This window comes from Salvelinus fontinalis, chromosome 5 (genome assembly GCF_029448725.1).
Source record: "Salvelinus fontinalis isolate EN_2023a chromosome 5, ASM2944872v1, whole genome shotgun sequence".
Lineage (NCBI taxonomy): Eukaryota > Metazoa > Chordata > Actinopteri > Salmoniformes > Salmonidae > Salvelinus > Salvelinus fontinalis.
Window position 1 is genome coordinate 16741845 of NC_074669.1, and position 18826 is coordinate 16760670.

General features: G+C 39.4%; 1 protein-coding gene across 2 annotated transcripts in view; it reads left to right on the plus strand.

The window, feature by feature from the left end:
• The first annotated feature begins 12475 nt into the window (after positions 1-12475).
• Positions 12476-18826, plus strand: part of LOC129855219 (protein Wnt-7b) — a 65165-nt gene continuing 58814 nt past the window's right edge. Inside the window, exon 1 of one of the 2 annotated variants that reach the window (XM_055922631.1) lies at positions 12476-13140. In XM_055922631.1, coding sequence (XP_055778606.1) covers positions 13064-13140 — 77 coding nt within the window. In that variant the 5' untranslated portion in view covers positions 12476-13063. Of the gene's footprint in view, positions 13141-14610; positions 15131-18826 lie in introns of those variants that run through there. The other variant, XM_055922630.1, reaches the window with a different exon arrangement.

Consider the following 18826-nt stretch of genomic DNA (forward strand, 5'->3'; position numbering starts at 1 on the left):
AAGCACAATCTATACTACACCAATAAGCACAATCGGTACTATGCCAATAAGCACAATTGGTACAATGCCAATAAGCACAATCTATACTACGCCAATAAGCACAATCTATACTACGCCAATAAGCACAATCTATACTACGCCAATAAGCACAATCCATACTACGCCAATAAGCACAATCTATACTACGCCAATAAACACAATCTATACTACGCCAAAAAGCACAATCTATACTACGCCAATGAGCACAATCGGTACTATGCCAATAAGCACAATTGGTACAATGCCAATAAGCACAATCTATACTACGCCAATAAACACAATCTATACTACGCCAATAAACACAATCTATACTACGCCAATAAACACAATCTATACTACGCCAAAAAGCACAATCTATACTACGCCAATGAGCACAATCGGTACTATGCCAATAAGCACAATTGGTACTATGCCAATAAGCACAATCTATACTACGACAATAAACACAATCTATACTACGCCAATAAGCACAATTGGTACTATGCCAATAAGCACAATCTATACTACGCCAATAAGCACAATCTATACTACGCCAATAAGCACAATTGGTACTATGCCAATAAGCACAATCTATACTACGCCAATAAACACAATCTATACTACGCCAATAAGCACAATTGGTACTATGCCAATAAGCACAATCTATACTACGCCAATAAGCACAATCTATACTACGCCAATAAACACAATCTATACTACGCCAATAAGCACAATTGGTACTATGCCAATAAGCACAATCTATACTACGCCAATAAGCACAATCTATACTACGCCAATAAGCACAATCTATACTACGCCAATAAGCACAATTGGTACTATGCCAATAAGCACAATCTATACTACGCCAATAAGCACAATCTATATTACGCCAATAAGCACAATCTATACTATGCCAATGAGCACAATTGGTACTACGCCAATAAGCACAATCTATACTACGCCAATAAACATAATCTATACTACGCCAATAAGCACAATCTATACTACGCCAATAAGCACAATCTATACTACGCCAATAAACACAATCTATACTACGCCAATAAGCACAATCTATACTACGCCAATAAGCACAATCTATACTACGCCAATAAACACAATCTATACTACGCCAATAAGCACAATCTATACTACGCCAATAAGCACAATCTATACTACGCCAATAAGCACAATCTATACTACGCCAATAAGCACAATCTATACTACGCCAATAAACACAATCTATACTACGCCAATAAGCACAATCTATACTACGCCAATAAGCACAATCTATACTACGCCAATAAACACAATCTATACTACGCCAATAAGCACAATCTATACTACGCCAATAAGCACAATCTATACTACGCCAATAAACACAATCTATACTACGCCAATAAGCACAATCGGTACTACGCCAATAAGCACAATCTATACTACGCCAATAAGCACAATCTATACTACGCCAATAAGCACAATTGGTACTATGCCAATAAGCACAATCGGTACTACGCCAATAAGCACAATCTATACTACGCCAATAAACACAATCTATACTACACCAATAAGCACAATCTATACTACGCCAATAAGCACAATTGGTACTATGCCAATAAGCACAATCTATACTACACCAATAAGCACAATCTATACTACGCCAATAAGCACAATCTATACTACGCCAATAAGCACAATCTATACTATGCCGATAAGCACAATCTATACTATGCCAATAAGCACAATCTATACTACACCAATAAGCACAATCTATACTACGCCAATAAACACAATCTATACTACGCCAATAAGCACAATTGGTACTATGCCAATAAGCACAATCTATACTACACCAATAAGATCAATCTATACTACGCCAATAAGCACAATTGGTACTATGCCAATAAGCACAATCTATACTACACCAATAAGCACAATTGTTACTATGCCAATAAGCACAATCTATACTACACCAATAAGCACAATCTATACTACGCCAATAAGCACAATTGGTACTATGCCAATAAGCACAATCTATACTACGCCAATAAACACAATCTATACTACGCCAATATGCACAATTGGTACTATGCCAATAAGCACAATTGGTACTATGCCAATAAGCACAATCTATACTACACCAACAAGCACAATCTATACTACGCCAATAAGCACAATCTATACTACGCCAATAAGCATAATCTATACTACGCCAATAAGCACAATCTATATTACGCCAATAAGCACAATCTCTACTACACCAATAAGCACAATCGGTACTATGCCAATAAGCACAATCTATACTACGCCAATGAGCACAATCTATACTACGCCAATGAGCACAATCTATACTACGCCAATAAGCACAATCTATACTACGCCAATAAACACAATCTATACTACGACAATAAGCACAATTGGTACTATGCCAATAAGCACAATCTATACTACACCAATAAGCACAATCTATACTATGCCAATAAGCACAATTGGTACTATGCCAATAAGCACAATCTATACTACACCAATAAGCACAATCTATACTACGCCAATAAGCACAATTGGTACTATGCCAATAAGCACAATCTATACTACGCCAATAAGCACAATTGGTACTATGCCAATAAGCACAATCTATACTACGCCAATAAACACAATCTATACTACGCCAATAAGCACAATCGGTACTACGCCAATAAGCACAATCTATACTACGCCAATAAGCACAATCTATACTTCGCCAATAAGCACAATTGGCACTACACCAATAAGCACAATCTATACTACGCCAATAAACACAATCTATACTACGCCAATAAACACAATCTATAATTCACCAATAAGCACAATCTATACTACGCCAATAAGCACAATCGGTACTACGCCAATAAGCACAATCTATACTACGCCAATAAGCACAATCTATACTACGCCAATAAGCAAAATCTATACTACGCCAATAAGCAAAATCGGTACTACGCCAATAAGCACAATCTATACTACGCCAATAAGCACAATCTATACTACACCAATAAACACAATCTATACTACGCCAATAAGCACAATCTATACTTCGCCAATAAGCACAATCGGTACTACGCCAATAAGCACAATCTATACTACGCCAATAAGCACAATCTATACTTCGCCAATAAGCACAATTGGCACTACACCAATAAGCACAATCTATACTACGCCAATAAACACAATCTATACTACGCCAATAAACACAATCTATAATTCACCAATAAGCACAATCTATACTACGCCAATAAGCACAATGGGTACTACGCCAATAAGCACAATCTATACTACGCCAATAAGCACAATCTCTACTACACCAATAAGCACAATCTATACTACGCCAATAAGCACAATCTCTACTACACCAATAAGCACAATCTATACTACGCCAATAAGCACAATGGGTACTACGCCAATAAGCACAATCTATACTACGCCAATAAGCACAATCTCTACTACACCAATAAGCAAAATCGGTACTACACCAATAAACACAATCTATACTACGCCAATAAGCAAAATCGGTACTACGCCAATAAGCACAATCTATGCTACGCCAATAAGCACAATCTATACTACACCAATAAACACAATCTATACTTCGCCAATAAGCACAATCTATACTACGCCAATAAACACAATCTATACTACACCAATAAGCACAATCGGTACTACGCCAATAAGCACAATCTAATAAATGGAGGCTATTATTGTCTATCTCTGTCATGCCGTCTATTTGAAAACAAAACTAAAATGTACTAGAGGACTAGTTTCCTCTTGACTTAAAGACAACTTTTATAATGCTAATATTACAGACAAAATCATGTCCAAAAACTAAATTAGATTTCTTAGTCTGTTCTTAATTTTTTTTTCATATCGTCTGGTTTATTTGCATAGAACAAACTGTCATTGGTCAGGCCATATATAAATCCTCTTGGAAATAGAAAATTGATAAAATTGTGCCCAATTTAAACGGCCTCGTACTCTGTCCTAGATCATATGATATGCATATTAGTATTACTATTGGATAGAAAACACTCTGACGTTTCTAAAACTGTTTGAATTATATCTGTGAGTAAAACAGAACTCCTTTGGCAGGCAAACTTCCAAACAGGAAGTGAAAATTCTGAAATGGGTCTCTGTGAAAGGCATTGCCTATTCAATTGTCTTGTATTTATGGATCTGTATGCACTTCATACACCTTCCACTAGATGTCAACAGGCAGTAGAACGTGGAATGAAGTCTCTAGCCTTTTCTGGGACCAGATGGGACTCGTTGGAGTGAGAGGTCAGCCATATTGGTAGTACTTGGCTACGCACTTGGGTTTGTCATATCGTTGTCTGCAATGCGTTAGGTATGCTCCGTCTGGGACGTTATTGGATATATTTGTGAAAAACATCCTAAAGATGGATTCTCAACTGAGTTTGACCAGTTTATTCAACTTTTATTATGACTTTTTGAATTTTTCGTTCATGCGTAAAATCTTCATGAACATGTGAGCTACACCATGCTAGCCAAAGTTGCTAATTCGACAGAAGAAATGGACATTATAAAACAAAACAACGATTTATTGTGGAACTAGGATTCCTTGCACTGCATTCTGATGAAGGTTCATCAAAGGTAAGGGAATATTTATGATGTTATTTCGTATTTTTGTGGACTCTTTGGACTCCAACATGACGGAGAATGGCTGAGCGCTGTCTCAGATTATTGCATGCTGTGCTTTGTACTAAAGTTATTTTTTTGAAATCTAACACAGCGGTTGCATTAAGAACCAGTGTATCTTTAATTATATATGCAACATGTATTTTTCAGCAAAGTTTATGATGAGTTTTTCTGTTAGATTACTTGGCTGTCTAAAATTTCTCCGGACATTTTGGTGCCATTTGTGACCATGGCGGCAATGTAGAACCACGATTTATAGCTATAAATATGCACATTTTTGAACAAAACATACATGTATTGTATAACATGATGTCATAAGACTGTCATCTGATGAAGTTGTTCAAAGGTTAGTGATTAATTTTATCTCTATTTGTGGGTTTTGTGAAAGCTATCTTTACGGTGAAAAAATGCTGTTGTGTTTTGGGCTATTGTGGTGAGCTAACATAAATATATGTTGTGTTTTCGCTGTAAAATATTTAAAAAATCGGACATGTTGGCTGGATTCACAAGATGTTTATCTTTAATTATGTGTACAACATGTATTTTTCATAAAAGATTTATGATGAGTATTTCTGTATTTCACGTTGCTCTCTGTAATTATTCTGGCTGTTTTGGTGCCATTTGTGACCATGGCGGCAATGTAAAACCACGATTTATAGCTATAAATATGCACATTTTCGAACAAAACATAAATGTATTGTATAACATGATGTCATAAGACTGTCATCTGATGAAGTTGTTCAAAGGTTAGTGATTAATTTTATCTCTATTTGTGGGTTTTGTGAAAGCAATCTTTGCGGTGAAAAAATGACGTTGTGTGTTGGGCTATTGTGGTGAGCTAACATAAATATATGTTGTGTTTTCGCTGTAAAACATTTAAAAAATCGGACATGTTGGCTGGATTCACAAGATTTTTATCTTTCATTTGCTGTATTGGACTTGTGATTTCATGAAATTATATTATATGATATCCCTGTGGTGCTAGGCTAGGCTATGCTAGTCAGCGTTTCTGATGAGGATGATTCCGGATCCGGGATGGGGGGTCCGTAGAGGTTTTAAGCAATATGTCTGTCAGATTTTATTATCAATGTAAATCCTTCAGTTCCATTTGCAGACCAGAATGTTTTTATGTTTTTTGGGGTAACTACAATCATTCTTTGTTTTGTTTTTGAATGATGAACTCAAATATGACTGTCTGCTAGTAGATGAACTGGAGCCGGTCCTTGTCTGCTAGTAGATGAACTGGACCCGGTCCTTGTCTGCTAGTAGATGAACTGGATCTTGTCTACAGGCAGCATGTGAAAACACTAAAGCTTAATGCAGTCATTTGTCTACCGCACATTCCAAAACACAACACACATGCTCATTTATGGACAGCCTGTCCTCCTTTCATTTGACAATCCCTGTCCACAAATGTGGTGATGGCCTCTTGTCCATCTGATTTCAATTCAAACATCTGCATACAAATTGCTTCTCTAACTATTGTAACAGGCCTTAGAGCAGAGAGAGTCGGGCTTCTATCCCTGGAATGAATTGGAGAGAGTATTGATACATAATGACGGGATTTAAGGAGCTTAAGAGAGGCATACTGTGTGCGGATGCGGCGGGCGCTCACATATTCGACATTGGCCAGGAGACGATGATTAAGTGGAGGTCTGGTATGCTACAGTACTCTGCAGGGGAGTGGGACTCACTCAATATTACACATGGCCAAAATGTTTGTTGAGTCTATTGTCTCGGAGCTTTGGGGAGGACACGTCACACAATGGAGTTCCAGATGGGATCATAAGTCATCAACAGACTGTTGTCCCCTGTAATCACCATGACTAGCCAGGGTAATGTGGGATGTGATCAGTGCATCATTATAGAGTCGCCACTCTACGTATGTGGCCTTCAGTTAATCATGGCACCATTCTGTTTAACAGGCTGTGTGTTGATTTGGGATAAATTTCAGTTGGTGTACAATAGACAAATAAAGTGATCTTAAGCTGTTTAACAGAGTTGAGAAATCACTGGTTGCTCAACTCTGCAGATGGACTCTTCACTTGATTGGTGTATTCTGCTAATAAGGTAATTTGTCTGTGGAATTTGTTGTGGAAAAACTCCTGACCCTTACTCAACACACACAGCTCACCATGACCCAGTAGTGGCAGCACATCCTAATCTCATCTCAGACAGAGGAAGCTCCTCTCCTGTTTGAAACTGAATGCTTTTCTTTCTCTAAGCCACTAGACCATTTTTAGAAATGTACTCTTGACAAAAAGGGCTGTAGCTTTGAGTCCAAAACTGTCAGATCTGGGTATATCGATCTGGGGACTCTCTGCAATGTCTCTGAGCCTGACTGATCAGAAAACACACTTGACAGGTTGGCAAGAGGCCCAAGTGAGAAGTGAACCCTATTTAAAATAGCAACATCGCAAATTAGCGTTTGAAGGTTTAACATTAGCAAAACCCCCGCTCACTTTTGAGAATTTTTATTAAATCTTTATTCAAGCACCCCCGATGTGGCATTCGGGTCTGGCAAGCAACAGTGAACCTCAGACAAACCTGCTTTCCATCTAGAGGGCATGGTGGAGCACTTCAGCTTGCTCTAATCAGCCAGTGTTGCGAGCCGGGCCGCATGTGGACACAGTCTGGCGTATCTACACACACCCAGTCAAGCCTCTCCTCTCAGGCCCCAATATCAGTGGGCATGTTGGGGAACTAATCAGGCCTTGGTCCACTCTACACCCTCGTACGGTTATCCACAGCTGTGCCCGACCAGAAAAGGAGGAGTTCAGTCACATCCATCAGGTTAGGAAGTGGACGTTTTTTTTATACCTTTAAATGGTTAAAATACCTAATTGTGTGATGTTTTCTGCACTGGTCATACAGGTCACGCCCTCTCTCTCTCTCTTTCAGTCTCTCTGTCCCTTTCTTACGCTCTCTTTCCTGAGCTCTCTCTTTCCCGAGCTCTCTCCCTCTCTATCTTTCCCGAGCTCTCTCCCTCTCTCTCTTTCCCGAGCTCTCTCCCTCTCTCTTTCCCGAGCTCTCTCTTTCCCGAGCTCTCTCCCTCTCTCTCTTTCCCGAGCTCTCTCTTTCCCGAGCTCTCTCCCTCTCTCTCTTTCCTGAGCTCTCTCTTTCCCGAGCTCTCTCTTTCCTGAGCTCTCTCTTTCCCGAGCTCTCTCCCTCTCTATCTTTCTCTCTCTCTCAATCCCTCTCTGCTGTGATCCATATCCTGGTCTCAGTCTCTTCTCTCTCTGACAGACTGTGAGCTGGGGCCCCCTTTCAGGAATAGGAAGTCCTCTTTCATCCACACCATCTCCGTGCCAACCTAAATCTTCCCTGGGCTAATTGAGGGAAGTGTTAAAATCTGGAGAGAGAGTGTGGAGCTGATGGAGCCGGAGACATCAGGGAGCAGCATAATAGCCGGTTGGTTCCCCCTCTGAGCTGCATCTGCCTGGGGCCTTGGTTTGGCATGCTGCTGCATTTATCCATTTCACTGCACTGCTGCAGCTGCTTTCCAGTTGACAGAACTCCCACACAAACACATGGATGCCCGGTTGGTTTTCTTATTTAGTTGTTGGTCAAGAGTACTTAATAATATTCAAGAAGACAGTACAACATATCATCTGACTTCTGCCAAAACACAGGCTGATCTTTTTTTAACTTTACTTCTTCCCTCCTGCAGTTTGAAAAGATCGCAAATGAAAAGCAGATACAATTGTGCAATCTTCAAAATAATTTCACTGACAGTTGGAAAGCAATGCTGGATTACAGAGGAGCATACTGTAGAGATCTCAGAAACTTTTAAGGAGACAGCACTTTGAACGTTCGTAACACGATGTAAATGGGACAAAACTGCCAATACAATTTAGTGTACGATTATAATACAGGTATTATGTGTGTAATGTTTATAACTGGGTCAAATAGGGACGGATCTAGCTACAGGAAAGACGAAGTGATAATAGACCAAACAAAATAAAAACGTTTGGTCCAGGAGTTTTCCTGATCATGTAGTTGGGGCCCAATGTTTTGAATCTCAGAAAAAACTCCTGTCCATATACAGCGCCTTCAGAGAGTATTCACACCCCTTGACTTTTTCCAAGTTTTGTTGCGTTACAACCTGAATTTAAAATGGCATGAATTCCATTTTTTTTGTCAATTTTTTGTCAACGCCATAATATCAAAGTGGAATTATGTTTTTAGAAATGTTTACAAATTCATTAAAAATTAAAAACTGAAATGTCTTGAGTCAATAAGAATTCAACCCCTTTGTTATGGCGTGCATAAATAAGTTCAGGAGTAAAAAAGTTACATAATAAGTTGCTTGGACTCATTCTGTGTGCAATAATAGGGTTTAACATAATTTTTAATGACGACTTCATATCTGTACCCCACACATACAATTATCTGTAAGGTCTCTCAGTCGAGCAGTGAATTTCAAACACAGATTCAACCACAAAGACAAGAGAGGTTTTCCAATGCCTCGCAGAGAAGGACAACTATTGGTAGATGGGTAAAAAAAAGCAGACATTGAATATACCTTTGAGCATGGTGAAGTTATTAGTTACACTTTGGATGGTATATCAATACACCCAGTCACTACAAAGATACAGGCATCCTTCTTAACTCAGTTGCCGGAGAGGAAGGAAACTGCTCAGGGATTTCACCATGAGGCCAATGGTGACTTTAAAACAGTTACAGATGGCTGTGATAGGTGAAAACTGTGGATCAACAACTTTGTAGTTACTCCACAATAGTAACCTAGATAACAGAGTGTAAAGAAGGAAGTCTGTATGGAATAAAAAATAGTATTTGCAATAAGGCACTAAAGTAAAAACCCCAAAAATGAACTTAATGTGCTGAATACAAAGCATTATGTTTGGGGAAAATCCAACACAGCGCATCACTGGAGTTGCTTACCAAGATGACATTGAATGTTCCTGAGTGGCTGTCAGAATGGTGGTTGTAGCTGGTGTATGCAGTCAGGCGCAGGAGAGCAGAGAATTGGGAGCAACGTAACTTTACTCAGAATAATGAATGGTGCAAGGTAAAACAATGGACTTGCCCAAACACAAACACACAAACATGAACTTTTACGCACGGGCAAGAAACAGCACCCGTCGAAATAACCAGTCACCAACATTACCGAACATGACATAAAACACTTCCGCACAACACCATGGGGGAAACAGAGGGTTAAATACATTAACAATAATTAGGGGAATGAAAAACAGGTGTGTAGAAACAAAGACAAAACAAATGGAAAATGAAAAGTGGATCAGCGATGGCTAGTGGATCAGCGATGGCTAGTAGACCGGCGACGCCGACCGCCGAGCACCGCCCGAACAAGGAGAGGAACCGACTTCGGCTGAAGTCGTGACAGTGGCATAGTTACAGTTTTGACTTAAATCGGCTTGACTTGAAAATGGCTGTCTAACAATGATCAACAACTAACTTGACAAAGCTTGAAGAATTTTTAAAGAATAATGTGCAAATATTGTACAATCTAGGTGTGCAAAGCTCTTAGAGAGAGACAACAACATTTTGAATAAGTAAAGGGGTATGAAATCTTTCTGAATGCACTGTATGTGCTATTGTATAAGGATGTTTCGACTTCCCTTTGCAGAAATATGTAGTATCATGTTCATGTATTCCTATTAGCTGGTTGAATTTACATATCAATAAGGTGTTATGCCATTGGTCATGCTTGCAGATAGGGAATGATTGCAAATGTCAATTCTTCCCAGTCTACAATTACAAGCAAGTAGTAGGTTACATTCTAAAGCATTCTCTAAACAGGGTGGTTCGAGCCCTGAATGCTGATTGGCTGAAAGCCAAGGTATATGAGACCGTATACCACGGGTATGTGAAAACATTTATTTTTACTGTTCTAATTATGTTAGTAACCAGTTTATAATAGCAGCATAGCACCTCAGGGTTTGTGGTATATGGCCAATATACTGTGGCTAAGCGCTGTATACAGGCACTCCGCGTTGCATCATGCATAAGAACAGCCTTTAGCATGGTATATCGGCCATATACCACAAACCCCCTCGGGCCTAATTGCTTTAGTAGTCTATTTATGTTATTTACTATTTGTACAAGTTATTTATGTACACTATGCACATTAAATATGTAACTAATTTGAACATCATCAATATCTAAATATTCTTCACTGTCTGCAACTGTCTTAATGAATTATCTAATGAATTACATTCACATGATTATCACTAGAGTTTTCATTTTGAAACAACTGGCTGCATTGTGTGCTGTGGCATAGGACTTGGCTTGGTTGATGAGTCCTCCCTGTCCCTGATGCTCTCATCTCTGCTCCTGTTCCCTGAGCTCTTTAAAGTAGAATAAACACCATAAACACTATGTCATAAGATGTTCCACATGCCAGCCACCACAGTGTCATGAGTGTGTGTGTGTGTGTGCGTGCATGTGTGTGTGCCTGTGTGTGTGTAGGCCTATGTGTGTGACATGTCTGTCTGCAATGACAGTGGCGGGTGACAAATGGCATTGACGTATTTTGTCCCTGGTCTTTGAGGATCGGGCTTAATAAAACATGGGAGCTCCTTTGAACGTTTTAATTAAACTAAACAGGACCATCCTGCCTCTACCAAGAGTTGTGTTTGAAGAGAGAGAAGCAAATCCATCTTTTACAGGGACACATCAAATTCGTGTATTTTTACGTCGCCCTGAGTCTTTATGTTGACGTTCATTATTTCAAAAAATCCATCTGGAATTTTGATGGACATGTTTTGAAGGAAAATGCCTAGAAACCACAAAGCAAGGATATCTTGAAACAAAGGTTTCTGCTGTTTTGTCTGTTTCTCGTGGTTAACAATAACTCTCAGCAGCACAGAGATGGGTCATGTCTGTCATTCTTCTTTAAACTGTAATCATGCGTATAGTTTTGTTCAAATATGGTATGACTTACAGTTTATGTGCTGTTTTGACAAAGAGCATTAATGAATCAAAATCTTATGGAATCTTGAATAATGGATTACATTTCTTTGTCATTTAAACAATTCAAATGCAACAAAAAAATACAGAAATTAAGAGAACTCAATTTAAACACATTTGCATATTGCATATTGATGGTGATTTACACTTTCTAATGATTACACAGGCGCACATCATATTAAAATATACATGCATGAAATGAGCCACCAAACTGTCTGTAATGTCAAGTGTGATGGCATATTGATGTGAAAAGAGTAGTGATATAACTAGAAGACCTAGCTTGACCCAGTCAGAAACACATTCAGAGGCACACCCACTCACATCAAATAGGACTGATCAGTAACACAGAAGACTTCTGGCAGTAAGACAGCAGTTGTCTCCTTTAGCCACCAGGGGGAGTATTATACAGCAGGAAGGGACCCCAGGGGACAGACACTCAAGGAGGCATTTTTACGTATTGTTCTAAAACGCATTCATCATAGTAGGAAAATCTGTCGCGTATTTATTGAAAACGAGCCCTATGATTTGATCTATCGAGAAATAAGAAATACATTTCCCTAATGAGCTTTACATATTGTCTATAATTCACAAAATGTGCCATAAAAGTTTTTTTGTTGCTATACGAATTAAATGCAGAATACTTTTCTACTCACTAGTCACAATGTAAACTGGTGGACTAATCGCTACCATTGATTGGCTACTTGATGAGGAAAGTCTATCTCCTGGTGGGCAATACCCAAGGTTGCAACCTCAACTAGCCTACAGTATATAAGGCCGTTTCGGTTCGGTTATCTGTATGTTACTGTACAACAACTGCACGTGTTCAGCTCAACTCTGAAGCCCGTCCCATCCCCTGCATATCCATACCAGTTCAAAGGAGGAGGCGTGGATAGGACTTTTGTTACCTGCATTAGAGTACCTGCAGCTACATGGAAAGAATTTAAGATGTCGTCAAGGGAGAGGAACTGCAACCGAAGTGTCACGGCTTCAATACAGACGAGATTCTATTGAAAAAGAGGACATTGCACCGGGTGTAAATGTACCTGGCGCTAGCAAGAACAAGTGAGAATACATAACTTGCCCTACTTTGATACAAAGGACGAAATATAAGAACGCTTCACTCGAGAACTCATCTTTCTCCTCGAACCCTCTCTCTCACTCTCATAAGTGTTTCGTTTTTTAACACGCACGTTTTGGATCAACATCACTCTGCGACTCTCACCTGTGACGCGTTGACAATGGATTTCAGACGGCTAAATATTTCAAAGGTGTTTAGATTTTACATTTTGGAAAACAGAAGTTACAGGCCTATCTGCATCTGGAAAGGTTAGGTATTGTGGTGTTGCCAATGTGAACGTAAGCGTGACCATTTCATTCTAGTGAATGGCCAGTCCCAGAAGCGGTTATGATCATGCACAGACCCCTCCGAAGGTGGAGTTTTTACGTCTTCTTGTGTTTTGGCATCATCTACTTAAGGCTTGGGTAAGTGTAAATGTACTTATTGCAACTGTCAATATGTTTATGTTGCTTTGTTGTGTGTATTATTATTTTAAATATAGCCTACAGCACGCCTGTACCACATACGGCTTCTGAATGTATACAAATGCAGTGTAATTCGGGCAGTAATTCGACGCACCTGCCCTTTTGACCTAAATGATATATAACAAACTAAGTAAAACACCTCAGTGTGTTCCGTCCATGTCAGTGTTCAAATGAACCTGACACCCATAGCCATCAAGGACAACTGCTGGACGCGTGCGTAAAAGCTGTCCAATTATTTAGCGGTTTGCAAAAACCCCCAAAGAAGATTAATCCATATTCAATTTGAGTTTTTGTTCATCTGCTCAGAGTCTGGTTAGTCTGTCGCTCTATAGCGAGATCATTTGACCCGCTGTCTGTCTCCACCGCTCCGGCTCACTGCTGCATACCTTCATTAATAGCGGCAGCCTGGTTGAGTTGTATTTCCACATTCCACAGCCTAGACTGAGTTTTTACCTGTTTTGCAATAGCTCACCTTGATGCATAAAGAGAGATGATTTATACATGTTCTGTGTTTGCAAAAACAAGAAGAGATGCCATACCTCATAGAGAAAAATTATATGCAACCAGTTCATAAAAAATAGTAATAAAACACATCTATTTCAACAGAGGTAAGCCTTTCAGACTAGTGTTGCTCCTCATACAAGAATCCATAGCCATGTCATAGTTATCAAAACAACACGTGTCATTCCCCAGCTCGTTCCGTTGCTGTGATCCTTGAGTGAAATAGGCCTAACGGATAACCTCCACAGGTATTCACATCGAAACAGTTCAAATCGGAAAAAAACACTCCAAGTGAAGCGTCACCAGATATCTCATGGTTTCATCAAGCCAAACCAGTTAGTTAATTCCCGCGCCCACTACCCCTGCATCAGCCTGGGGAAATCTTTCACGATGACCTCTTCACACACAATACGTGGAGTCTGTAGGTGACGAGTGAAATCACGTTGGGCTGAAGCGATTGTGCAGACAGAGCCTTTCATTCACCGGGTTCAACGCAAAAGTGCACCTTGCGGATCCTGAGTATTAAAACGTCTAATTCTGCAGTGAGACTGTGAGAGCTTGTTGGTGTTAAAACCTTAACCTGCAGTTTTCTTTTATAGATAGACTGAAGCCATTAATAACACATCATATCAATTGATAATTTATATACAGTTAGTTATTAGGCTATTCACAATGTATGCCTATTAATTAAATAACGATATGGTCGCATTAACTTTTTGAACAAGCATTGGATAAAATGTTTGCAATACAATTTAATATATTTGCTTTAGGCCATTACGCACGGACGTTTTTTTTTTCAAACTGATGATGTGTGTGTGAATCAGTAGGCCTAAATATGAAACCGTCCGTGAGTGCGCCAGTGTTTGTTTACTTTGGAGTTTGATTTGATGAATGAAATACAGCTTGTCCAGGGTAGCAGCGGATCACTATCACCCTATGGTCCTGTTGTGGCGCAGAAGTGGGCGGATAGCAGTGTCTCTCTCTGCCCAATGGCAGCCACGACTCTCATGAGAGTGAAGAAAGGCACTTTTCTGCCATCCAAAATCCCTAAAACCATCATCATTCCGGCTCGGAAACCACACTCTGTAACAGCCTCTACCGCTGAGAGATGACAGAGCCAATCTCCGCGCCCGCTGCACACTCACGGCCCTGGGACTGGGAGCTAGGAGCTGCATAGCACCGCCACTCAAGCGAGCACCGCAAACGCATCGCAGCAAACGGGGAGTCAGCTCTTTGATTTTGGAGCAAAGGGGAACTAAAACGAGCGACATCAAGGAATTAAAAAGGAGTTTATCACAGTATTTCTTTTCACTCCATCAGAAAGCGGCCATTTGTTCAATGTCATCATGATCATATTCTCGTCGCGCAGTGTACTGCTATCAGTCTACTATCCACAGATCTTCCTCATCCTTACGAGTGGGAGCTACCTGTAAGTTGACCCAATCAACGGGCCCCTTAGTTAGCTCACTTCTGTGCTTTTGTGTTCAAAGACATACTGAGTAGGCCTATATGAATTTCATTTTCGATGTACTTGATGGATAATTCTGTTGTTAAATCTCTCTCTGAAAGATTGGCGCATGTTGTTGGTTAAGGTATGGTTGTTTGCTTCCACAGTGTACGTCCCTAATAAAAACGGTTTGAATATAGAGCATAAAACATTGTTGAATATAGAACAAGTAATTTAAGACAACTAGGGTATATCAAAATTAAGATTCAACATTATTTCGATGTCAGCGCTTTTCTGCTTGGGTGAGCATGTTACGCACCGAATTTGATTGAATATTGGGTATTTCCAGACATTCGATTGTGTTCTAAAGACTTTACCGTTTAAAACGACAAAATGATACTCAAAATCTATTCGTTATCAAAGCATACATGTATGCTTCAGGTAGCTGGGGAATCCCTCCGGTCCACGTGGTAAATAACGGATCGAGTTATACGTCGATGTCAATTAACCGAAGTCCTATTTTATGGGCGGGTTGTAACACAGGACTTGCTTCTGATGAGGTAATATACATACTTTTTTGTTAGGTCTATTTATTATTCTTAAAGACCCAAATCCTCCTTACAACATTGTATGACGGTTGGACACGGTTTCATTTGGCCACAGAGTGGCAGAGATGTTCAAGACATTTAAATGGAGAGAGAACATTATTTAATTTTTCCCCCTATGTTACCAAACCCTGAAGGTATGAATAGCTTTTACGCATGCATTGGATTATTACCTGTCACAGTTATGGATATGGATTCGGATTTATGCATTACATCACCCATGGTTTTATGCAGATCTACCAAGGTATAATTTAAAGCCACATCTGGAAAAGTGTCTCTAAAACATCGGTCTCTGACATGTATGCACGTGACTGACACTAGTCATAATACTTGCGTCATTGAATCAGTTGCTCTCGCAAGATAACGTTTTGTTTTCGGTTTAAAAATAATTACCGAACCATACTTTGAATCCATCCGGGAGACCCTAAACTTCATGTTGCTGGAGACCCCGAACTTGATGTAAAAATATATGTGGTTTATGGTTGCAGTTAAAAGTGGCTATGCCTATGTTTAGTATGGATTTGCACATTATAAACTACATGCCATTGTTTGAATTTATAATTCAAGCATGCTTACAGTACAGAAAATGAAATAGGTTTTAGGGATGAGGATGTTTTTAAAGTAGAAAAAGAAAAGAGAGGATTGTGATCCCCATCCTCCAAGGTGCTCCTTTCGCTCTCATTACATGTGTAACTAATGTTTATATGTGTTAAACTCACATTGACATTTGGTGAACTGCATGGGTGGCAAATGACTCATCCACACACAGAGGGATTAGTCAGAGTACGCTATCATTCAATTAAATCATATTAAATTAAGGTCAATCACACATTTAAAGTTGCCTTTATTGCACCACGTCACTAAACAGGATCAGTATACGGTTTTTAAAACGGGGAACTTTAGAAATACGTTTTTACCATATTAAACCCTAATAACATCAACGTGGAATAATACATGAAGACGAGCTCCATAGCTGTTCTACTTATTTATCTTGCCTTCAAATAGGCCTACATATATTACACAAGTTTTCAAAGCTTTTCATTAGAGAACTATTTGTTTTTACTTAAGGTAAATATTATTAATTGATATCCTTAATTTCCACAAAACAAATCTTACGGTTTTATTTCGTTTCACAATTGATATTCCAGCAATTTAGCACTGGAGCACTTTGTGTCTGACATCTTATTTCTCAGTGAGACATACCTGTGAGCTTAATGCTGTGTCATATCAAAGGCATTCTCTCTGATGAAATAGGTGTGTGAGTGTAGCCCCATCCAACCCACCACTTTATAATGGAAGGTTTGTGGGAAGGGTATTTTGCCTGCACAATAATACACTGTGGGAATCCCTGGATTTGCTATTGTTAACATCCCTACATAGCCTACTGTACATTTCTGGTAGCAGAATTGTTTCTATAATGAACAAAAATATAAACGCAACATGCAACAATTTCAACAATTTTACTGAGTTACAGTTCATATAAAGAAATCAGTCAATTTAAATAAATTCATTATGCCCTAATCTATGGATTTCACATGACAGGGCATAGGCCCACCCACTAGGGAGCCAGGCCCAGCCAATCAGAAATATTTTTTTGCCACACAAGGGCTTTATTACAGACATAAATACTCCTCAGTTTCATCAGCTGTCCGGGTGGCTGATCTCAGACGATCCCGCAGGTGAAGAAGCAGGAAGTAGAGGTCCAGGGATGGCGTGGTTACACGTGGTCTGCGGTTGTGAGACCGGTTGGATGTGCTGAAATAATGATGTAAAATGACATTGGAGGCGCTTATGGTAGAGAAATTAACTTTAAATTCTCTGGCAACAGCTCTGGTGGACATTCCTGCAGTCAGCATGCCAATTTTAGAGTGGCCTTTTATTGTCCCCATGCAGCACAAGGTGCACCTGTGTAATTATCATGCTGTTTAATCATCTTCTTGATATACCACACCTGGCAGGTGGATAGATTATCTTGGCAAAGGAGAAATGCTCACTAACAGGGATGTAAACAAATTTGTACCCCAAATTTTGTGCTTTTGGAAAATTTCGGAGATCTTTTTTTTCAGCTCATTAAACATGGGACCAACACTTTACATGTTGCGTTTACACAGTATTTTTATTTAGTATCTATTGTAGATCTTATTTTTTCCTTCAAAACATTTACCAAAAGTACTTACACTAACAACATGAAGACCGGATAACACATTTTTGGTCAACACATTTTTTGGTTAACACATATTCACAATATCTAATTTGAGCAGGCAATGGGGCTCCTAGCTGTGTCTACTGCAGTGCTTTCTGTTGTAAACTGCTACTGTGCACACAGAGTTGTCACTAAGCAAACAGAATCGCATTTGTGCACTTTGATGATGCAGGGATTTAACAGCTTAGCTGAGGAACGCTCTGTTTTGCATTGTCTGCTGCTTTTGCAAGCCCATGTTAGACAGTGATACTGGGAATTGGCAGCTGGAAATGGCAAGGATACTATTACCCAGGAGAATAATAGCAACATCATTAAGCTCCTCATAATCACTTTAATAGTCAGTGAGGTGCACAGTGACTCGTTGCTGACCGAGACGCGACACACAGGTATTACTGTTATTATTGTTGTTATAGGATATTTGGGATCCTTGTTTGCCAAACTCTTTTGTTCTCCTGGATGTGTCACGTGGTGTAATCCAGAGCATCTGTTTACCTTGCTAGAGCTTCAGTTACAGTGCACCTGACCTCATAAACATTAGCATAATGCACTATATGCATACATACATTTAAACATACATTTAAACCACAAACTCCATGGGGGTTGTTTTACAGTAGAGAAGGTTGGTGGAACATTTGAATGGTTTTGTTTAGTAGACATCAAGGAACAACAGGTTTGAAAGGTATGCAGAGTTATTTTAGTGTTCTGTGCTTCACAAATTATTTACTTTATATCTCAATTTCAGTTTTGGATGGATATGAAGCTGAGATTTGTAATGACATTTGAGAGATTTCTAATGGCATTTGCCAGACTTTGATTAAGCACCTGATTTCTTAACGCCTGCACGGTGGTTATGTTATCTTTGTAAAGATC